Here is a 24,392-nt window from a genome sequence, read left to right as displayed (position 1 = left end):
AAGAAGGTTTTGTGTCAATTTATTTAAGGAAAATTAGAGAACTATTCAAAGACTACAAAAACCTGCTATGGAAAGCTATATATGTCAGTAAGGAGGTTTACTTGTTGATGTTAGATTTGAGAAATACTTCAGTAAAAGAACAGATGATAAAAAATAAAAGATCACAGTTACTTGAACTTATGCAAATGTCAAATTATCATATATAGATGAAAGAAAACAAGTGATATAAACATGTTTTTGTATCTAACATAAAAGCATCATTTCATATAGGGACAGCTAAAGAATCAGACCACTTACAAGTCTGTGGCTACAGTAGAAAATAGCTTCTGTGCCTAACAGAAGGGCAACAGCCATGCTGATTAGACAAAAGGACTGAGATGATTGTCTAGATTTATTGGCCATAAACCTCAGAAACCTGTAGATACAATACATAAAGATGAAAATTTAGCTGCTTAAGGAATGGATAAGAAGAAAAATTGCTTTAATTCCACATTCACATTGCCAAGGTCACCAACAGACAACAGTGCCAAGATGGTGCCACAACAAGATGGACAGTTTACTGTCCTAGTAAACTTCCTCTAGAAGTCTGTGTTCAGCTAGTTGTGGAAGACACACAGAGGCTCTTGGAGGGAGGTGGGGTGTTACTGATGGCAAGTGGAACAAAGAGTCCATGGCATAAAGAGAGTAGAAGAATTTGGCTTGTGCAGCCAAGCAAATTGACATCTTAAAAAAGATATGACTAACATCTTTATGCTGCAGTGGCAAGTACTCCTGGTGGGAACAAACAAACAAACAAAAAACAAAAAACAACAACAACAAAAGGTATTTCAAAGCCAACAAGTAATATTGGTGCAAGAAAGCAAAGACATAAACTGGCCATGAATAATTATATGTGAGAAAACATAATAATTTGGATTCTGAGACAGGGCTTCCATAGGAATGTCCGAGGCAGAAAATAACCAGATTAAAAAAAACACTTTTAAGTGTTTGTAAGTCTTTTAAGTCTTTTTAAGTCTTTTAAGAACCATTAATAAAGGAAAACAAATTTGAATATTTATGCTATGAGTTAGAAACATGTTGCTTGCAATCCCAGTGAGACAACACTACGACTTAGAAAGCCCCTTTCTTTCATCGGAAGTCCGATGTTTATACACAGCCAACACAAATGTAATTCTCATGTCCTCAGTGAAAGCAGTTGTTAGAAAACCCTGCAATAGTTCGCCCTCTCCCCCCCCCCCCAATATTCAAATACTTAAAACTATGTCCTCTATTTCTATTGTTTTTTCTTCGTTTGTTTATTTTTTATAGCAAGGCTAAACAGAGTAGAGATAATATGGTAATATGATACTTTCAGCATGCAAAGATTTCTTAAATGGGAAGTTCAGTAGTTGTCTTTTAGGTATTGTAGAAAATAAAAATAAAAAAATAAAATAAATAAAATAAATAAAATAAAATAAAATAAAATAAAATAAAATAAAATAAAATAAAAATAAGATAAAATAAAAATAAAATAAAATAAAATTATCAATAATAATAATAATTTAAAAAATAAAATAAGGATGTGATAAAAAGGTATTATGGAACATGAGAATCCTGTAAGATCTTATATACACTCATTTGCTCTATGAAATAAATTCTTTTAAACTTGAAATTCAAAATGAACATATTACTCCATTACCTTCTGATATGCATGGTACTGAAATACTCTGGGCGTAAGCCTACAGTTCATAGAAGTTAATGGAGTCTGTAGCACAGAGCAAAACAAATTCCCTTGAAAAGACAACATTTATGTAGCCAATCATGATTTTAATTGTAACAAGAAAATTTATCATCCTAGATGCTACAGTGAAATTCATTCTTATTCACAAGACCAGAAGTCCTAATACATTTATTATAAATGGCAATGTAGTGCTTGATTGTTGCACACTTGTATGGACACATTAAAAATTCGTAACTCAAAGAAGCTGCTTATAGCAATTTGAAGTGCTGAGGACTACAAACCTGAGTAAATAAGATAAACTCAAACAAAACAAACAAACAAAAAATATTTTTCCAGCTCAAAAGCTTAAAGAAAAGGTTATAGCGAGTCATTTCACTAATTTCAAACCAACTCTTATCCCAAAGGATGAGACTGACACATTCACAGTTACATATACGACTGGTTAATTGTTCAGAAAACGTAAATGGATTACAAATTAACTAATAATTTTTGTCACTGAAGTTAACTTGGAAGCAATGAGACAAAGTTCTGAAGAGAAATGGAAAGCATAAATAATAAGAAAAGATAAGATAAGATAAGATAAGATAAAACAAAACAAAACAAAACAAAACAAAACAAAACAAAACAAAACAAAACAAAACAAAATAAAATAAATAAAATAAAATAAAATAAATAAAATAAAATAAAATAAAATAAAATAAAATAAAATAAAATAAAATAAAATAAAATAAAATAAAAAAAAAATAAAATAAATAAAAGCAGGTGAGCAAGCCCTTACAAATATTCTTCACCTGTCCTAGATGGCTGGGAGGCTTAAATACACACAAGACAGAACATGGACATTAGGTGTCAAAATGACTTGACAACATCTTATCTAACTTCTTTCAAACTGCAGTTGAATTCAGTGCACCTATAATACTGATTTTTCATCAGTCCTAAAATATGGACCTTCCCCAGTCAGGGTGAATTTTGCCTGGTTGTTTTTTCATTTTGTTTTTTGTTTTCCTCAATGATGTCATTATTGTAATATCCTGACTTTCTACAGCTACTTGTACCAGTACAATGTTGAAGTAAAAGTACCATTGTTCTGTTTAGACAGTTTTATGCCCCACTTTTCAGTGCATAAGAATATGAAGTTTTTTTTATTTTTCCATTATCGGACAGTGGAACAGAAAGCATTACTGACTGACCTTTATATTAATGAGGCTAAATAAAAACACAGATGGTTTCTATTAAGTGATGGAACTGAAAGTAATGATGTGCTATCTTAAGCCACTGTCCTGCAAAATCAGGGACTGGGATAAACAAAAATCTGATTATTCTAGTTGAGTAACACAGCCCAAATAAATAAGTCCTCTCTCTGTCTGAATCCTTGTCTATGCTTAAAAAAAATGAATCATGAAGAATTGTTTTCAAGAATAAGTCCCATTGAAGTAATGCTTGAAACAGCAAGACTGAACTAGACAAAACAGTGGTTCAACATCATCTCAGAAAATGGTCTTGACACTAACTTTTTAGGAGAAATGAGGATAACAGATGGAGTACAAGGACACAGAGACGTGAAATGAAATTTGCGCTATAGGCCTTTCAATGATCCTGAAAATGATGAAACAAGAACAAGGGACATTTAACATGTGATTCATTTTGTGTTGTCTTTCCCTAGCCAATCTGATTTGTATTCAGAATGAACCAAGGAACAACCTGAAAATATTGTAGTCTGAGATGTTCTTTCTATCATACCTGAGATTTTTTAACTATCACATATACAAAATATTTGAAACTTTATTTTACATCCAAATTGCATGTTGTTATTACTGACATTTACCTAGAATAACATAAAAGAAAAAGAGAAGTCCTTCCCTTACATTAAAAATATTCAGGCATGATACCATATATACAGCTTTATTCAAACACATTTTGCTTAACCCTAAAAATTATAAAAATGAAAACATAAATAGAATCTTTTCTCTATTTCTCGTATTTAGAGTGTTTTGGTTTTGTGTGGAGTTCTGGAATTATTTGTCATTAAATTCATTTGTTCTGCTAGATTTCATCTTTCAGAGTGCTGAAAAGTGCTTTGAGAAAAATAAGTACTGTTCTATTTAAACAGAATAGAGCTTATGACAAGACAGTGATGCTTGTTTAAAGATGCCTGAGATCCCAACCTGTTGAGAGACTGCTGAAATTCCTCTGGTGTTTTGCTTCAGTTGATGAAGCTCAACCTTCGCACAGAGTCTAGGACTCTGACCATTTAAACTCCAAGAGATCAAAGAAATTATGAAACAGAAAAGGCTTAGTAAATGCAAAATATTACTTTATTCCTTAGAATTCTTCTATATAATTTATTTTTTTAGGACTTAATGCTAACTAGTTTTAAAAAGCCTCAGGTGACAGGACTCTTTCCTTTTGCACAGACTAATAAGTCTGCATTGGAACATTTGTCCAGTTACCCTAATTGATCTTTTTCTTCCAATTTCATCCAGTTAGCTATTTATGTACACCCTGGAGACATAGTAAATAATTTCTTTTCTTGTTTCTCTATGTACCAGCCAAATAGTAATAAATGGTTGCAGCTTCAATTTAGTCAAATTTACTTACTTATTTTTTTATGTTGTCATACTTCCACACACACACAACCACACTCAACGTCACATTTCTTTTTAGCAACAAGCAAAAGCCTTGATCTAGTTACCACCGGCAAAGGTAGCAGTCGAGGAACTTTTCAGCAGTGTGTGAGGACCACTCAGGTGGGGACCATCAAAGACTGATGGTACTAAACAGACACCTCTATTTTTCTCACCACCAGGATGGAGGAAGCCTCCTACACAAGACTGCAGTTAGACTGAGTTTGTTGCTTGCACTTAGTGAGATGGAGGCAACAAACTGCATCTCCCTGAGCATCATCTGCTCTAGAAAGAAAAGTTCCAGAATTCTTCCTTATTTATATATATATATATCATATTATTGATTTTTTTTTTAAAGAGAGGTTAGCTGAAAATTTTCTTCTGATCTTTTCTATGCAAATAGTTTAATTTCAGAAGTAGTCACTACCCAGAACGGATCCAGAGGGTTTAAGTGATAATATCTGGAACCAATGCCTCTCTGTTACTCTGTTACACACTTTTGAAAGCTGTCACTCTTTGATGAGTTGACGGTCATCCCTTTCACTGCAAACCTTTGGACAGTGGATCTCAAAATGTCAGGCCTAATCCATTCCACCTAATAAACAGCTGGTCAAGCAATTCGTCTAGAAAGATAACTTCATCCTATTATTGTTGATTAAGGAGGCAGCAGTGCTGCTTTGCACTTGTAAAATTAATCATATCCTCATTCTGGCCAATATTCATAGAAGTCCATTACCATTTGTATAACTTTCTGTTACAAACTATGAGGAAGAAGAAGAGAGGAAGAGGCAGAGATAATAATAATAAAAGAGAGAGCTATTGCATCTGAAGTTGGGAATAATTTATACTGCTACAGTAATATAGATCAAAAAAACATTGATCTCAGTGTAGAAAACCACCTTACATCAGGAGAAAATGAATGAGGATAAAACATGGTGCATTAAGTTGTTTTTCACCTGAGAGTTTTTTAGTTGGCAGAAACTTCAGGTCCTGCTATGAACATCTTTTCACTCATAATGCATATCTCTTTGAAACAAGGACATGAAATCTAAAGGAAAGAACTTTTGGGGAAGATGGTGAGGAAAATGACAAAAACCCACTGAGAACTGTGTGGAAAAAATACAATTTCATCTATTGTCTTTGCATTTACAATAGATATGTTTATCTGACTCTCAGATTATTCTCCAAAGAAATTCTGTGTTCTGTTCCTCTTTAAACCTTCTAAATATGTTTTCCCTCTGGAATACAGTATATTTGACTTAAAAGAATACTGAACTACCCTGTGTACTTTTATAACTATTTTCTTTGCATCAGAGAAGACCACAGAAAGGAACACTCAAGTATTCCTGGTATCTTTTATGGTGCTAGTGGAAAAATTTAGCAAGTAGAATGTTGAGCCAGTTAATTTTAGTAGATATTCTAAAAAATATCATTCCACCTGACACAACAACTTAGTTGAAACAATAGTGACATAATTGACAAAATTACATAATAATTATAGTGCTTTGGAGTAGGCTATATTAAGGTATGACTCATCACTCAAAACAAGAAAGTACAGAACTACGTCAAATACAGCAGTGCAGTGCAATATATTGTAGCTTCAGCCAAAAATGAAAATTAAGATCAGCAATCTTTTGTTAATAAGTGGGGGAAAAAAAGAATGGGAAGTTTGCCTAAGAATTTTACCTTACTTTAATGAATTGAGTTTAAAAATTGACAAAAAGGGAATAATTGTGCAATTACAATTAAGATTTACATTTTTTTTTTAATTTTTTTTTTTTTAGAAAAATACTTAATAGCTTTTAGTATTTGAATCTCACAATTATGGCTACAGTTTGCTTTACTCCTCTGATAGGGAAATGATTGATGGAAAAACAACAATAGAATTTTCTGAGATAATTAGATTTTTTTATTAGAATACTTTCTCAATGATCATTTTGAAGGAAAAGCTGTACAGTCTAACAATCAAGCAAGAAACACATAACTACCCATTAAATATTTTGAATGATTTTCTATAAAATTATATTGAAAACAATTCTTTTAAAAACTACAGAGGCTGAGTATATGTATCTTGGACAAAACTGTACTGAAAATTTCTTCCTTGAATTAGTCTTACTAGTTATGCAAAAGATATATACCTTATGCCATTTTCTTATCTATGAATACTTCCTTTGATATTAAATATAGTCCTCATTAATATTAATTACAATGGCACAATTATACCTCATTAACAAAGTTACTATGATAAGCTTTTTCTATTAAAAAGTATGATGTTTTGTACTCACCAGGTGTAAAATTATATCGAGCAGAAAACCCCATAGATTCCAGCTCACCATCAGCAAAAAATTTAATCCACAGAAATCTGCCACTGGATTTTATCATAGGTGGATTTTGCTGTCCACAGAAACGTCCAATGATTGGGGAAAAGCCAAAAGGTCCATCTCGTACTTCAATATGGTCAAATTTACACTCCCAAGAAGGTTCTATGGAATATTTTTCATCAAAGTGTAGTTCAATGCATTGTCTAGGGGCAGCTAGAAATGAAAAGAAAATGAAATTATTTTCTGAACCAAAATCCTTAAAATCTGAAACAAAACGTAAGAGTATTAAATATATATATTTATGAATCTTAACATATGCATCAACATTATCCTTAAAAACAGTATTTTCTGTTTTTGAAAATTAGTACTTTTTTTTTTTTTTTAGATTTTGCATCATAAGCTTACTCATCTGTTCTTCTTTTAGAAGTGCTTATGACAGTAGTTTTTAGTGAAACTAAAAGAGATATGTTTGATGTAAAACAAAATACAGCCTAAGAACGATTGGTTCAAGCACAAAATCTTTCAAAGAATCTTATATATCTGGAAAACCAGTCTTGTTTTGAGGGGAAAAGTTAATCAGAATACTTTTTAACCTGATGATCACAAAGATGAAGAAAAGTCTGATCGGAACTGTGCTATAGGACTAAGCACACATTCTATTCCTATATGTACAGTAGTCAATGACTGGCTTAAATATAATCATCTCATTTATAACCTAGGAAAAGTGAAGTGAATTTTCATTTAAGAATAACAATGAAGCAAAATTAACTAAGTAAAGAGTAAAGAATACTCTGCAGAAAAAACTTGAAGAAACTTATAATGGTCACCTCAGACAACAACAACAACAACAATAATAATAGTCTTTATTCATAGCTTAGTACCAGTATTCATAGGCAAGTAGCAGTCACAATGATCTCAAAAACAAGATTTGTCTAGCCTTTTGTGTAAAAAGAAAAACACTTATTTTTTGAACTATACCATTTTGTTAAAGGGAGAAAATCATAGTTTTGTCTAGAAATTTTAAGATGCAGAATCCCTGGGGTATGTACTCCTGCAGTTAATCCTGTCCATAGCTAAAAATGTACACTGGACGTATGTTTACAGATCTTGGTGTAATATACTTTTTTTTCTAATAAAGTTTTCTGCTAAGACAAAGGTTTGTTGTGTCATTGCATCCTCCACCTCTCATGGGATCATGTTCTACACCTTACAAATATTAGAAGAGACTGAAATTGCTGAGCTTTGCCCAAGTTATTATGCTTTTCACATTAAAATATACAAGATCAAACTCCAGGTTTACTGCATAAGCTTAACATGGCAACTACTGCCACTCTGGCAGCCAAATATCCTTTTATTTCTTACCTCAGCAACAGTGAGAAAATGATCAACATGGCCAGAAAATAGATCACATATACATTTTTAAATGGTTGAAGATGAATTTTTTGGGATGAGCTCCTTAGTCAAGTAAGAAATGAGAATAATTAAAATGAACAAAATAAGTAGATTCGAGGTAAACCTTATACCCTTATCAGACAGATCCCTGTTGCAACTATCTTATATAAATTCATACAGGCTCATTTTATAAGATTCTGAAGAGTTAGCTTTGAAATTAATAACACAGGTTATTTGAAAAGAAGAAATATTTTAATAGTTTTACTTCTAATTTTAATATGTTTGTGTGATTCCTATTTATTGAAAGATTTAACATAGAAAATACAAACTCCTTACATACTGCTACAAAATTGAACAAGTTCGCAATTAAGAAAGTACTTATTATAGGCCCACTGTTATTTAAAGGAAGTTGTAGGTAATTGAGTTATATGTATTTCTCTGTAATACTTTCATCCTGTGATCTTTTTGTCTATCCAAGTTTAATAGAAAAATCAAAACTTAAAACTTTATATGGAATTATATGAAATTCACAATTCCTGGAAATGAAACTATTTTGGAAGTGGGAAAAAAAATTAAAATCAGGGAATAAAGTTTGTAAAGACAATTAATGCTACCTTGGGTGAGGTTTAAATACAGAAATAAATCTTTTAGATTATAGTAATAGTCTGAATAACTGGAAGATATCATTGATTTTTTTTTATATGTTTCTATTCTCAGTGTCATATATTTACAATAAATATTGTTTTAAACTTAACTAAAAAATACTAGGGGAGAAGAAAGCAATCATCACCTTGCAGTCTGCAATTATATTTTGTATGCCCCTATTCTATGCAAAGAGATTTGTTAAGAGCTATTCGTCATTCATCTAGGGACTAGAGTTAAGTATCAGAAACTCCAACAGAGTAACACTTTGGGTAAACTTGAGAATTCTTATTAAGATTTGTAAGTTTTATATACTCACTATCCAAAATATAATGTTACTAACCTACTTAAAGATTTATTTTAATCTGTTAATGTTGCAAACTAGGTATGAAGATTAATTCCATTAGTACTGTTAGTGTCAAACAGCATCTTAACACAGCGTATAGCTACTCTGCTTTCCATGGCAACAAGGAGATACCTGCTTCAAAAATGACCTTTGCCATCGTTCTTGTGTATATGCCATTAACATAACACATTTGTCCTCATTAAACTATCAGTGTTAAGTCTCACTACTCCATTTTATACTAAGGCTTACCAGTGCAAGCCTAGTTAAAGCAAGTTAAATCCTTAGCAAGCCTTGCTTGAACCCAAAACTCATTTAACATATGGTAAGAATGGGCATAAGGCCCTCTCTGAGTTATACATATCATACATATTTTTGTTGTTGTTGCTGTTGAAAAGAAAACTTAAAGTCCATTATAATCTCACTATAATATAAAAGGAGTTCTGGTAAAAGGACTTGTAAAAAGGTAAATGAAACTCAGTTGTACAAACAAGCATAAAATTAACTGATTCGGTAGAAGTATGGCCTGTTAAAGACTACACAACTTTCATAGTATCCATACAGAACTCTGGATCTCACATTGCAAACTAGTTTTAGGATCAACATGTTGCTATAGTTTACTCTCTTCTATTTTTATTTATTTTTCAACAAAGTCAAGATAAGGCTTATTCTAGTCTAGCTCAGTTCTTGTTAAAGGATCACAGAAAATCACATCAGCTCAAGGAAAGTTCAAGGAAGATTTGACTTTTCGCCAGGTCTCCCTTGTATACAGGCTGTACCACTGCAACAATGGAATATTGACAGTTCATCAGCACTGCTTCTCCACTGCTAAATAAAACAAGGCTGGGGGCTGAGCCACTGAGTGTCCTCACTCCTTTAACCATTAAAAACACCTCCTGGCATGATTTTGTCCCATGCCAGTCAGAACTGCCAAAAACTTTCTTAGGCATGATGTGGTGGTCCTCATTGGTCCAGGGCTATTCACAACTAGTTTGGATATGTACTATTCACTAGGAAGGTGAAAGGATGTTAGATTGTGCCAATCAGTCTTAGGCCTGACTTAAGTTTTAGTACAGCCCTGGTACAGCCCGTGTCCCAACCTGCTCTGCACACGAGCCCAAATGGTTCTAGGTTCTTTCTCCTGACTTGTCTGGGGAATGTAACATTTTGTGTTTCTGTAACTACAGTGACTGTGGTGATTACAGAATATTGGGCAAAGATAGGAAGGAATACTGCGCAAGTATCCATGCTACCTTTCCACTATGTGCTTTCAAATATACTTCCATGCTTCATCTTAGAGCAAAAAATTAAATGTTTTGGTTGCAATAATCTACCTAAGAAAGTGATTCAGATCTTCCTGAAAATGACAGTAAGGGAAGAAAACACATGATTAATACTCGCAACTTTAGCTACCATTTAGCAAAAAAAGTGTCTTTTTAGAATTATACTCTGACTTTTACAACGGGTTTCTTTACTATAAGTGAACTGAATCAAGCAGGTATTGTATGAACACACCTCATGCCACAGTTTTCCTTCCACAATAAACTGTGTGCAAATTTATAACTTACAGAAATAGAGTGATAACACGTACAGAATGATGACTAAGAATAATGTATAATTATAAAAAAAAAAAATAAAATGAGTAAACTACCAGCAGCCACAACAATAAAAAGAGAATATATATCTCTTACACAATGGAGCAGAATCTGGCCATCTAATCAGAAAAGAAGGGACAAAGTGGTCACTTCTGGCATCCTCATTCACAGGTAAATCATATTCACATCTTCAAAAAAATTTTTGGTGGTTACAATGTCAGAAAAAAAGATGTTCTAAAGTCCAAATTAAATATGTTGAAGCTATCTAATAAAGTGATTGTACTTCAAATATTAAAATTTTCCATATTTAGCTTCTAATTATCTGTCTTCAAAGATGTTTACTACCATGGAAATACTTCTTAATGCTTACATGTCTATCATCTTTCATCTAATTATCTTACACAAGTGCTATCTTGAGATTTTACATTCAATGAAAATAAAAGATATTGGGTTCCAACTTGCAGAACATTTTCAGCAACAAACACGCAATTAAGGTTTTAGTTCTGATCAGCCTCTAGGTCTGCATAACTGACAGCTGAAGTTAAGCAAAAGAATCTGTTTCAATTTATGCAGTAGCATGGAAATGAGACACTGAACTCAACACCTAACCCCATCTATATGGTCTGTACAGAACTAATAGTTTTGAATAGTCCTTGATATTTCTAGTTGTTCAGCTATTATTGACAAGTGAATCACTTATAACCTCCTTTTGAAAGAAGATTCTTTCCTCATTTTGATGAACACTTTTTGGACACAAAAATCACCATGAAAAACCAGAGAACTTTGACATGAGATTTTTCGTACAGTGAAATATCTAGAAATAAAGTGTTTAATAGTGTCAATAGTTCAATTTGACTTAAGTGTCTTAAGTCAAAAATATGGAAGACCTTCAAGAGAGCTAACTTTAAATATCCAAAAGTATATACAGTGGAATATTTACTTTATATCTCCATAAATCAATTCTAGTCTATACCTATATTTATAAAAAAGCACTTAGTTATATAAATAAATAAATAAATAAATAAATAAAAAATAATCAAAACATATAAGATTCTAGATTTCCAAACCAGTTCTTAAAATATATTGTCTAAACTATGTCTATCCCTCTCCCCACATATTTTTAGCACCAACAAATCTCTTCCTACAGAAATTCCTGTGCATATTTCCCTTTGAAGCACGTGCCAAATTTTCTGCAGTCTGGCAAAGGCTAATGCTGCTGCTGCTGCGGTTGTTCTGAGCAGCTGCGAATTTTGCCAGGTAAGAGTCATGAATATGCAAAACAAGGGTAAAATTGGGGCCAACAGGGAATTTAATGCTGAGTGTACACTCAGCTATTTCCTACATTCTCTATATGCCCAATAAGACTGAACCAAAATAAATAAATAAATAAATAAATAAATAAATAAATAGTGCATTTGGAAAGGCAGATGGGACTCACCAGAAGCTCCTCTATAGCATAATAATTTTTGTACTGAGTCCATGACTTCTGGATGACCTAAAGGACTTCTTTTAGAAAGGCATCCAACCTGGACTTCAAAATTCCTAGTTGTTCCAACAGCTAATTGTCATTACTACCAAAATAGAAGGAAAAAAAAAAAAAAAGAGGGGGGCAGGGGGGAACAGAGAAAAAGAAAAAGAAAGTTCTAGCTGTTTGATCTTCTTATGCCTTTGACTGTTAGTATAGGTTCCACTGCAGTCAAAAATCCTTTTCCCTTTTAGAAACTCACAGTGTATGATCATGGCAATTTTTGCCAGCTCTTTTACTTCACCAAAGTAATTTTGAAATGATAAAAGGCTTGCATACATTTAAGATGAGCTAAAATACAGGGGGCAAAATTGTATTGTGAAATGAAATTCAATTTTATTACAACAGACTACATGCTACAGTCCTCACTCAAGTCCTTTAAAGTCAGTAGGAATGGTGTTTGAGAGAAGCCACCAGAATTTGCCCCAGATTGTGTATGATAGCAAAAAAAAAAATAATAAAAAAATAAAAAGGAAAGAAAGCAAGCAGACAAGAAAGAACCTGTTGATCCACATATGTATTTAAATTCAGGTCACAAAGATGTCAGAACCTCGCACACTGAATTATCTAAGACATAAAAAGAGGAGAGAAGAATGTGGGAATGTTATTCTGGATCACATTAACAGTCCCCCAAGTTTGATGCTTGATATTCAACAGCAGAGAGAAGCTATTCCAAGTTTTTTGAAATCTTAATATTAATTATAGGAATAATATGTATATAGAGATGTTTCTAGTTTATGCTCAAGTTTAATGGATGTTTAGGTTCTGGATTAGCAAGGATTACCCACTTCATATACTGTTATCCTGCCTCAAAGATATTGCAATTAGTAAAAAAATTAATCTTTTTTAACCCTTTAACCTCAATATCTTATGTCAATGAGTACATAAAAGATATAGGAAAAGTTTTTCACTTTGTTATCTTTTTCTGTCATATCTATATGTTGTAAAAAGAATAAATTTGAACAAATTAGTTATTCTAACTACTGTATATATATATGTATATTTGTCCTTCGGTGTGTCTCTTTTTGCCTTTTTCCAAAACCATCACTTCTTAAAGTATGGTTACTGAGACATTTCTATTTATTTTGCTGACTTTTTTCAGACGTATCTATTCCTGATCTTTTTAGAAGACAGAAACAGGTAGAGCTGAATATGTTGTGCAGTATACATGGTTTTCATGAAATTACGTATTGATACAGCTGATATTATCACAGGTTTTAAGCTAGCCAGTTAGAATCCAAACTTTTGAACGTGGTCGGACACACAGTAGAAAGCAAGAGTGTTGTAAGAAATTATGAGATTTTTTTTTTTTTGCAAAAATGATTATTTTTTATAACAATATATCTATTGAATTCAGGCTATTTCTTGTACTGCTCATTACCCCAGACTTGTCAACATGGAATTTCATCTTCATCATAGAAAATGTTTGATTAAATATTTCCTTTCTTAATTGTTCTTAGACATTTCTAATTTGAGCTATTTTAAAAGTCTTTTTCAATTTATGAAGCCACCTTTCAGCTTATTAACTATCTTTTCATAAGCAATTAATTAATATGATAAAGACATGTCTTTACTATAAAGGACATTCAAACACCTTCTTACTAATGAGAGGAACAACTCATGGCTTAAGATACTGGATTAGGGTTTACAAAAGTGGTCATATTTTGTTTCCATAGCTCTTCTCTTTGATTATAAACCTCTCCATGCCTCAGTTTCCTGAAGATGAAATAGGCTTACTTTCTCCCAGCCTCATGGGAATGTTGAGAAGAGAATTGGACTACTATATACAAAAAAATGTGGATTTAGCAGTGTAAGTGTAAGAAAAATATCATAATATAATACTTAGTAGAGCATCGTTTATTATACTTATTGATTTTTGTTGTTTTAAAACAATTTCTAAACTATGAAAGAACTTTTATGTTTACAACGCATCTGCTTAAATTCTAGACTCAAGTTGGAAGAATATTGGAGAAGCATAACTTTTCCTCAAAGGGCTTGTTGACTTCTTGATTTATAATCACCTCTTTGCTTCTGACTAAATTAGACTAAAGTGTAATTCAGAGATCTCAGTCATTTTGCTGTGATTTTTTTTTTTCCTAACCAAGATATACAACACTTACCATCAATCATTTCCCTGGAAGATTTTTATGAAATGTCTTTATAGCACTAACTCATCACTAGATTTGGAATGGCTGACTGTTTTCTGTGTCTTTTGGGAGATTCTAAAGCAGTTTGAATTCTGTATATGCCTTTGTAAATTTCTTGAAACAACTGCACCCTTAATAAAATAAATAAATAATTCTGTCCAACTAAGCATGGATAGAGCAATTATCAGTGCTCTATTTCACATGTATTCCCAACTTGTGTATGCATTTTTTTGGTTCCAACGTCTTACCAATTGTCTTACCAATTCTGTTTCTGATTCATCTTTTTTGTTACTAAGCTCTGACAGTATCTAATCTTTATTACCTTCCAGAGATTTATTTTTATAAGAATCCCTTCAACATCCGTTGTACTAAGATTGGAGAAAAGAAACCATATAACTTGCTTGTAATATACCTCTAGCCTTTCTTGGGTTACTTCCAGATCTGCAACTATCTAACTATCTACTCATTGAGAACTGTGTCTTACAGGTGGTTCGTGTTCATATTTACTCTTTTATGTTTTTTTGTTTGTTTTTCTAATTCATTTTATTCATTTTTAAATATTCTGTCTTCTGCCATGTTACAGTATTTTAGATTCTATACATTCTCTGAAAATACTGAATTATATTATACTGTTTATCACTAAGGAACTCATGCGTACTTCCTACATGAGCTAATTTATTAGTAGTATCAGAAAACTAATCTAGCATTTGCCAGTATTTCATAGTATGCTATGCATTTTTTTTTTTTTTAGAGAAGAGAAGAGAAGAGAAGAGAAGAGAAGAGAAGAGAAGAGAAGAGAAGAGAAGAGAAGAGAAGAGAAGAGAAGAGAAGAGAAGAGAAGAGAAGAGAAGAGAAGAGAAGAGAAGAGAAGAGAAGAGAAGAGAAGAGAAGAGAAGAGAAGAGAAGAGAAGAGAAGAGAAGAGAAGAGAAGAGAAGAGAAGAGAAGAGAAGAGAAAAGAAAAGAAAAGAAAAGAAAAGAAAAGAAAAGAAAAGAAAAGAAAAGAAAAGAAAAGAAAAGAAAAGAAAAGAAAAGAAAAGAAAAGAAAAGAAAAGAAAAGAAAAGAAAAGAAAAGAAAAGAAAAGAAAAGAAAAAAAGAAAAGAAAAGAAAAGAAAAAAGAAAAAGTTTTCCTAAACCTTGCTTCTTGAAAAGATTGATCATGATCTTACAGGCTTTACCTACTCTTCACAAATAGCAAAGTAAAATACATTTTTTGAATCAGTTGAAGATAGAATACAAAGATTATTTTCTTGGTCACCTTCAATAATGTAGACACACTCTCTGTCAGGAGGATACTTGTTGGGATAATTGGGAGAAGTGAAGATGCCTCCTTCTGCATATTTTGTCCAAGTTCCACACTGCACTGGTTTCTGTCCTTCGGCAGTAGTCTGCTTTTCTGTGAAATGATCACATTAAGCATTATATAGTTAACTCAACAATTGTTATGTCCCTATGAGGCTTTGAACTCTCTTACACAATAAAACAGTTCCTTCTATTGGTGGTCTCTTCTCAGCTTTTTTCTGTTGAGACATGATCATTGATCATGTATGATCATGTATGATCATTGATCTGGAGACAAATGAGTCAGTATGAACATATAATTCTCATTGAAAACATATTTTTTTTAAAACAAAGAAGAGGCTTGGATGTCTAGGGAAAGTCATACTTATATTGCTTTTTAAATAACAACCTTGTAGGAAAAACATATGCTCAAGAATGGGAAACATGAGTTTCCCATTCACATCTCAAAAGACTCAAACATGTACCCTGTCAGCAAGATTCAAGCCGTAATACCAAAATACATCAGAGTCACAAAATCAAGAAGAAATAAATGAATGACATTGTACTGATAGAATGTAAGAACTGTTTTTAATTTACTGTGGCTTGACTCTAGATTCACCTGACAGAGATGGATGGAGGAAATCCTGGATTCTGATTCAAAAATATTCTTTATTTTTATTTTGCTGTTTGCTGTAAAATGAATAAATAGCTCTGGGGTCACAAATCACAGCCCAGAACTTTCCTCTTCCTAGGCGAGTCACCAGAAAGGAGAATCAGTCCTTCTCATTTGCTTTCTTCCTAGCCCTGAAACTCTTGCATTCCTTTCAGCACACTGTCTGAGAGCCTGGACATAAAGCTTTGAATCTTTTCGGGCTGAAAGAGATGAAGAATCACTTCTTGAACATTGGACTTTAACTAGTAAGCTAAAATAAATGTATTTGTTGGAGGAAAAAAAATAGGCTTGAAGGATAGTAGGTTCTAGGAAGGGTAGAAATTTGTAGACCTCACCCAGGCTTCCTGGGTAAGGCCTCCTATGTGTTGCTCCAAATCAGGTGCCTATATCTAACCGTTCTATCTAACTTAAGCCTCTCATGTTCAGAGGTGAGTTGTTTGCTCTTATGATCAATGCAAACAGAGACAGGATGATTCTTCCTGTCCTGAAACTTCCAAGGATGATTTTAACCACAAGAGGTTTGCCTTGTACACTGCATGTATTTCCCTTCCTTCATGGTCTGTATCCAAGCTAAGGATGGTGTGGATCTTAATTTCCTAAAATGAATTCAAGCCTGCAGGGACTGAGCATTCAGACACAAATTCAGACACACACTGTGTTTATCATCTCTCCCTGCTTGGCTGTCACCACACTTAAGATCCAGGGTTTTCAAGAACCTTTTTCTCTCCTCAAAACTGCACAAGGAGCCAGGATGCCTAATTTCAGATTTTGAATTCTACTTCAACAATCAAAAAGACTTTAAGATTAGACAGCTCAGTACCCAATCTGAACATGCCAATCTGTAAAGGGGGGGTGGAGGGGGTGGGGGGTGTGGGGGGGTGGGGGTTAGTAGGACTTTACAGCCTTTGCAAGAGTCAGGCCAAGCCTTTAATTAGATCTAGCCATGGATCAGGTCAGTAACTCACTAACTTGTTAAAAAGTACCACTGGATTTATGACAGTGTATGAACACTAATACTAAAAGCAGATGAACAAAGGACAGACCTAAACAACTCAAATCCATACTTTGGGCTTTAATATGATGTCTGAAAAAATCTCTGAAGTTTACATACCTGTTCCTTTTTTGGTTGCCCCAGACAAATGTAGGATGATTAGACTTGCTACAACTGAAAGAGAAATATACATTAGATGATATAACAGTGTGATAGGGCCAACAAACAAATCAACTGTAAACATTTATCTGAAAGGATATAAATTAAATAAAATTACTGTACAAAACCAATATTTCATTTACTTGCATCTTTAAATTACTTATTTATTTATTTATTTATTGGTGATCTGCCCATGTATTCATCTTTATGAATGTATCCAAATTAAGAGGAGAAGTTTTTGGCTTAAAACAAAATTTCCAAGCATTGATGTTTCCCTCTTTTTTTTTTTCATTTTTTAATATTAGAAGAAAATATTTTACCAATATTTATATATATAATCATCAGTTGGTTCAGTAATAATAATAAAAAAGTCTGTATTTATAGACAAAGACCTACTAAGTTTCAGTGCCACTGGTCTCACTTAGGTCCCCATGGCATAATCATTTTTGAAAATAAGTACTTTCATAAGCTATGAAAGAAGTGAGGGGTTGGCTTTTTCCACTGAGGCATATGCAAACCCTCAGTGAAATAAATTATTGCGTGTGCTTAACAGTCTCATTAATCTAGTTTGTTTGACTAGACGAGGGTATGTTGCTTTATGCTGCAGTGAATTTGCAGTCTATTTTACAAATAAAAATCTCCTATTTCCAACCATAATAAGACAGCTGTGGCTTGGGAACAAATGTGGATTTTAACCTGGAGATAATTCTTGAGTTTCTGGGTGTTAAGGCTAAGAGGGAAAAGTTCAGAACAGTAGCAATGAGGCTGCTTTGGAAGACCAAAGTGACTGGATAGCAATCTGATGAAGCAGACATGCACTGATGATGATCATATTTTTCTCCCATCTCCCATGTCTTTTTTGGCTATTGGAGAAAGTGGGATAGCAAGAGCATGAAAGAACAGGTACATGAGTTCCTGGAATGCTCAGAATTTTGACCCCAGCTAGTTTGGCATAAAGCCCAGACATAGTGCTCAGACTGCACTAAAGTTAAAGTGGAGATGAAGTTCCTTATTTATCCTGAGTATTTTGGATTGATCTGCTGACATTTATATTGTTGACCATGACAAGGAATTGATGGACCTGTAATTTTTAATAAATGTAACTGAAAGACATATTTTCCTCTTATCCCCAAGAGACACCAAAGATCATCAAGAGCTAGTAAGAAGGTACCTAAATGGTCCTTTTGAAGATGGTGCTTGCATACTTTCCAGCTTTTTTTACTTCAAATTGTGTGCAATTTTTACCTTGAAGGAAGCAAGTCTCTTTGTATTTTCCATATTCTGATAACATGGAGATCTCTATTTCTATGCCTTTGACTCTTCCTGTGTGACAGAGGGCTTTAGATCTGGATGATGGCTAACTTATTAAAGAGGGAAAGGTTGAAGTGCTGGGAAAATGAAGGCTTGGCAGCATATTCACTATTTCTTGGTCGGGCTCACACTCCCTGTGTCTTTTTGAATCCCCCAGCTAACAGAGACGGATGTTGGCAGAGCTGGTGGCTAAAAACTCTTCTGTGTCATGGGCATTCAGTGAGAACATTACATCTTCTGCTCAGATCTGGATGCTACCCAACCATTCATGCCTTTACTGTCCTCAGGGATAGATTCTGGAAACACATCCTAGCTGGGACTCTGCCCATCAGCTATGTCAGAATCTGAAGGCAATGAAGGATTCACGCATTCACTAAGTTGCTCATTTACTTAGCTGGGTTTCGTGCAGTGAACATACTGCACCTATGTCTATAATTCTCACTAGTCAAAATCTAATTTCTCAATATTTAAGGTGGTTTGTTGTTGGAATATGTAGCCAGCTGCCAACATTCTTTCTTCCCACAAATTTATGAAAGCTAGAATAGAAGGTACAGCAGCTAAAAAAACCCTACATGAGAAATGTTTCTTCTTGGGCAATTAATTCATATTTTATTCTAACAGCTTCCTTTCAAGTATCTTTATCTATTAGCTCTTCCCTGTTTTTCTACATGTTAAAAATTGAAGTTCAGAGAATTAAAGAGATTAAGTCCAAGTAAACAGGATATTATTATAGATATGAGAGCAAAAACACAGGTCTTTTCAATTCCAGCTTTAACCACTAGAAAGACTGTTTCCAAGTTGCAGAGCCATGTTATTCCAAAGCAGGGAGCTACGCTTACACATTAGCAAGCCAGTATTTATTATTAATAAGGAGTCAAAATTGTATTGATAATAAAATGTGAAATGTAATAGATAATAGCAGACTAAGAGACTCTAAGCTTTTTTTTCTGCACATATCATATCCAGCATTTGGAGTGAAATACTTCTCCCATATTAAAATAAATAAATAAATAAGAAAAAAAATCTTTTTGATTTAGTGGCATTAACACCACCATTACAAAAGTATGTATGATGCCAGAAAGTAATTAAAATTATGAGCTTTATGGGAAAAGATAACAAAATATTTTTCACTCAAGCAGTCAAGACAGTCCATTTTATTCTATAACCCCTTGACTTTTTCTTTCTCAAACAACGGGAAAAGAACAGTGCTTCTCACGGAGGTATAAAATAAAAAGGAAGGAAGGAAGGAAGGAAGGAAGGAAGGAAGGAAGGAAGGAAGGAAGGAAGGAAGGAAGGAAGGAAGGAAGGAAGGAAGGAAGGAAGGAAGGAAGGAAGGAAGGAAGGAAGGAAGGAAGGAAGGAAGAAAGGAAGGAAGGAAGGGAGGAAGGAAGGGAGGGAGGGAAAGAAAGAAAGAAAGGAAGAAAGAAAGAAAGAAAGAAAGAAAGAAAGAAAGAAAGAAAGAAAGAAAGAAAGAAAGAAAGAAAGAAAGAAAGAAAGAAAGAAAGAAAGAAAGAAAGAAAGAAAGAAAGAAAGAAAGAAAGAAAAAAGAGAAAGAAAAAAGAAAGAAAGAAAGAAAGAAAGAAAGAAAGAAAGAAAGAAAGAAAGAAAGAAAGAAAGAAAGAAAGAAAGAAAGAAAGAAAGAAAGAAAGAAAGAAAGAAAGAAAAAGAAAGAAGACACACAGTCTTTATTCATTCAAAGCTGTCACTTGGGAAGCTTTGACAGTACTGTAACAACATTGGCATTATATGGGTTTGGGAATTATTTCAAAGAAGTTTCCACCACATTTTTTGTTGCATTCTCTGTCTTCCTCATCCACTTTTCTCTCCTAATCAAGAGTGTAATTATAATCACGCTTTCTAGTCCCACTGATTACGCATCTTTGCATCTTTATGGATCCATGCATTTTTTTCATCACAAGTTGTATATTAAGAGATTTATCACTCTTCCAGGCAGCTTTTCAGAGGCTATGATTTGGCATGGACACGGTTTAGCCTAGCAAAGAGTTTTGGGAAAAGCAATACCTGCCCATAGCACTGCTGTTTTACAGGTGTGGGCGTAGAGTGATGTGCTGAAAGGAAGGGTCCAGCCAAGCCCCTTCAGCAGAGGGGACCCTCTGCAAAACTGTGGCAGGGGAGAGGGTCCCATCCACTCAGCCCAAGGTCTCCGATGAATAATTAACGCATTTCGGGGCCTCCCTGCTGCTCCGGGAGGATTTCTCCCGAGGGGCCTCCAGCATAGGACCCTCGCCCGCCCTGGCCTTCCGCGCTGCGGCGCTCGGCGCTGCCCCATGGCTGAGGGTTCGAGTCCCGGCCAGGGCAGCAGCGCAGCGCAGACAGCAAGGGGGCCGCCTCTTGCTTTACCCCTTACCCCCACCACGCCAAAAAACACCAGAGGCGTCGCGCCCGGGTGACAGCCCCCAGCCCACACGAGCGTGACCGTGGCGCTGAGAGATACCGACCTCCCTCTGCTGCATCGCAGAGTGATGGGTAAAGGGGTGGTGGGGTTGGTTTTTTTTTGGGGGGTGGGGGGAGATTGCCTCCAGGGCGCGGAGTCTGGGCGTCCCGTTAGGCGAGTTGGGGAGGCAGCGGAGGGTACGAGCCCGTGCACGGCAGCTGAGCTCAGGAAGGGAGGGGGCGGGCGGGGAGGGGGAGATACTCACTGTGAAAGAAGCTGCGCCCATGGGTCATGTCTGTGCCTTACACAAGGGGCTTCGGTCTCCACTAATTCCATTTAGATACGGGAGGACTTCCAGTGGCGGGGAGAGGATGGAAGTAGGAAAAGAAGAAGAAGAAGAAGAAAAAACAAAATCCTGAAGCCCACACACAGCAGAGCGGAGCAGCCCTTCCTCTCGCTCGCTCTCCCTCGCCGCCTTCCACTAATCACCGCCGGCTCGCTCCCATCGCACCCGAGCTACCGGCAGCACCACCAGAAGCGTTGCATCGCGGCGGCGGGCAAGGCGGCGGCGGCGGCGGCGACCCGTGCATCCAGGTGCCGGCGGGCGGCGGCGGGGCTAGCCGAGCCCCTAGTCACCAGTTTCATACAAAACCAAAAGCAGATCGAAGTATTTCCTGCAGGACTCCGAGCCCAGCGACTTCCAGCCCTTCGGCTTCTTTTGATGCATTGAAGAAGGGATTAATGGGTCCGTCATCAGCTCCCTGTGCTTGCTCCTCTGAAGGGGTGGGGGTGGGCGGGAGGGAACCCAAAGAGGAGGGGTGGGGGGAAGAAAGATTTACCAAATAGGGGATTTAGTCATATTTGTGTGCAATGCGATCCTTATTAGAGAAGAAATCCTTTAAAATCGAACAAATCCATTTTGCAAAGCCCTCTCCCTGCGCATTGCATAGTATCAAGTGGTTGCAGCGGCAAGAGGATGAAAACACATTGCACTGTCTCAAATCTTTTCGGGTATGGATGGAGCGAGATAGAGATGGATGAGGATAGAGAGATGTCCCCTCACTGCTCCAGTCCAGGGCGAGAAGCAGAAGAAAACCCTGGAGACTCTTCCATTCACTCAGTGCAGGGAAGGGGAGGGTAGGGGAGGGGAAGGACAGGAGGGTGGCGGCGGTGGGGGAAGAATGGTTATAAAACTGGGAGAGGAAGAGTGAGGAGAGGGATTTTTTCCCCTCACCTGGTCACTTTATGGATCAGGCAAACTGCTCCTGAGTTCCTTCTTGAACTGCACCCTCCACGGGGAGCCTGAAAGGATTTTCTCCTCTGAGAAAAGATTTCTCCATTTGCACACACACGCACGCACACACACATGCACAAAAGGGAGCAATAAAAGTTTAGCTGCTAATCCTCCGTCCGCAGATACAATGATTGCCTCTTCCAATCAGCCCAGAGACGGCAGCAAAATCTCTCCCTTTCTCTCTCTCCCCCCTCCCTTCCTCAGGCTTATCTTCCTCCCCAGCTACATCTCACCCCAGACACCCATCCCTTTGAGGTTGCACAGGGGTAATGGCCAGCGCGGGGGCACAGCAGGGAAAACATATTCATAATAAGAGTGGTGAGAGGAGCTGAAAGGATTTCAAAGGGGAATAAAGAGAGAGAGAGAGGAGGAGGACGAGGGGAGGGACAGCAAGGGCAGCATCCCCTCCTGGACGAGGCAGCCGGGAGATGCACCCCTGGCTGGGCAAGGGGATGAAGGGGGCGGCGGGGGGAAGGGCGGCGGGGAGAGTCGAGGATGTGTGCCACCGAAGTGCGAGGGGATAGGATATGGGATGGGAGCCCCTCGCCTGTCCACAGCACTGCTGCGGGGGGGGGCGAGCTCCCCGGTCCCCTCCCTGGCCCCCACAGGCCGCGGCCAGCAGGGCCGCCCCCTCTCCTCCTCGTCCACAGCTGCAACGAGAAAAGTCTGGGAGCGCACCCCTTCCGGGGGGCCGCTGGGGGACGAAGCTGTAAAAGGAGTAGGAATAAAACAGAGCCCGGGCTCCGGCTGTGCACGGATGAGGAAAGGCAAAGGGGAGGCGAGTGCGGGTCAGGCGGCGCGGGGCGCGTTTGCAGGCGGTCCCCGCGGCTGGGCACGGAGGGGCGGTGGGGAGGGACAGAGACAGAGCAGTCGGGAGACCTGTTGTCCTTAGGGCGGCTTTTTAACCAGCTCTTTATTATTATTATTATTATTATTATTATTATTATTATTATTATTATTATTATTATTATTATTTGCTCCCTTCGGGACAGGGCTGAACTGCTAAGGCGAGAGGTGAACGATGAGAAAGCCTCGGGATGACGTTTTTTTGTTGTTTGTTTGTTTTCAGCAAATCTCTGTGCTCTAAGAAAGAGCATCGTTTTTTATTTTCAGCCTGTGGATTCCCTGCTCTGTATTCTGAAATCAAGAATATATCTGCCATCGATTCTTACGAATGCAGCCAGTCAGCAATAGCAGCATGTGCTTTACAATAAGTCTGAGGTGATCTTGGCTGGTACAATCCATCCATTCAACCAGCCAGCCGACCATCACCCCAGCCAGCCAGACTCTGAGCATTTAAAAACCCTGTTGGGTGAGAAGGACACAAGATTCAGCTACAGGGCTCTGCAGTAATCTCCTTATCATAAGGAATCTAGAAAAATAGGACTCCATTAGAAGATTCATCTATGTTTTGTGTAATCTATCTTGCCATTAGCAACATTGTCTACAGCTGTTAATCTTAATAAACTGTTCTACTCTGCTTTCTAGCCCTCTCAGCTCTTTCTCTGACTTTCTCTATTCTCTCCCACCTCAAGTTAAAGTATTTTATTTGTGCGGTAATTGAAAGTCGCCTGATTTATCCATAAGATAAACTTCTAAACTACAGATGTGTAGAATCTGCCTTAGTCAAGCAACAGTAGGCTAACTGAAACAAGATAGTGTTGGAAACAGCCAGAGTGTTTATAGACAGTCAGAAGTTTCTTCTGCAGGATGATGCAGCCATCCATATGGCTAAGTTTCAAGTTATAGTTACTTAAAAAAAAGGTAATAGAACAAGTAGGCACAAAACAGCTGATTTTGCTCTCCTGGGAAAATGTGCTGCATCACATCATATAAGAGTGAGCTTCAACATTTCTCCTTTTCTGAGTTAGTGAGTTTTCTTTAAAGATCTTAGATATCTTTTGATTGGCACTCTTCATTTTAAGGACACACACATTACAATAGTAATGACAAATAGCATGTGCTACATAGCAGATATGT

The 24,392-nt window shown here is 36.3% G+C and overlaps 1 protein-coding gene across 6 annotated transcripts in view; it reads right to left on the bottom strand.

The window, feature by feature from the left end:
- Window positions 1–23,486, bottom strand: part of NETO1 (neuropilin and tolloid like 1) — a 74,955-nt gene extending 51,469 nt beyond the window's left edge. For all 6 annotated transcript variants that reach the window (XR_010829583.1, XR_010829584.1, XM_066992737.1 and 3 more), the window contains exons 1-4: window positions 21,384–23,486; window positions 17,374–17,427; window positions 15,567–15,704; window positions 6,630–6,878 (exon numbers count right to left, since the gene is read on the bottom strand). Coding sequence is in view for 4 of the 6 variants with exons in the window: in XM_066992737.1 (XP_066848838.1) it covers window positions 6,630–6,878; window positions 15,567–15,704; window positions 17,374–17,427; window positions 21,384–21,411 (469 nt within the window). In the remaining 2 variants the exon portion in view is untranslated. The remainder of the gene's footprint in view (window positions 1–6,629; window positions 6,879–15,566; window positions 15,705–17,373; window positions 17,428–21,383) is intronic.
- Window positions 23,487–24,392: the final 906 nt, after the last annotated feature.

Source organism: Anser cygnoides, chromosome 2, assembly GCF_040182565.1.
Source record: "Anser cygnoides isolate HZ-2024a breed goose chromosome 2, Taihu_goose_T2T_genome, whole genome shotgun sequence".
Taxonomy (NCBI): Eukaryota; Metazoa; Chordata; class Aves; order Anseriformes; family Anatidae; genus Anser; species Anser cygnoides.
This window is presented reverse-complemented; position numbering and strand designations above follow the sequence as displayed.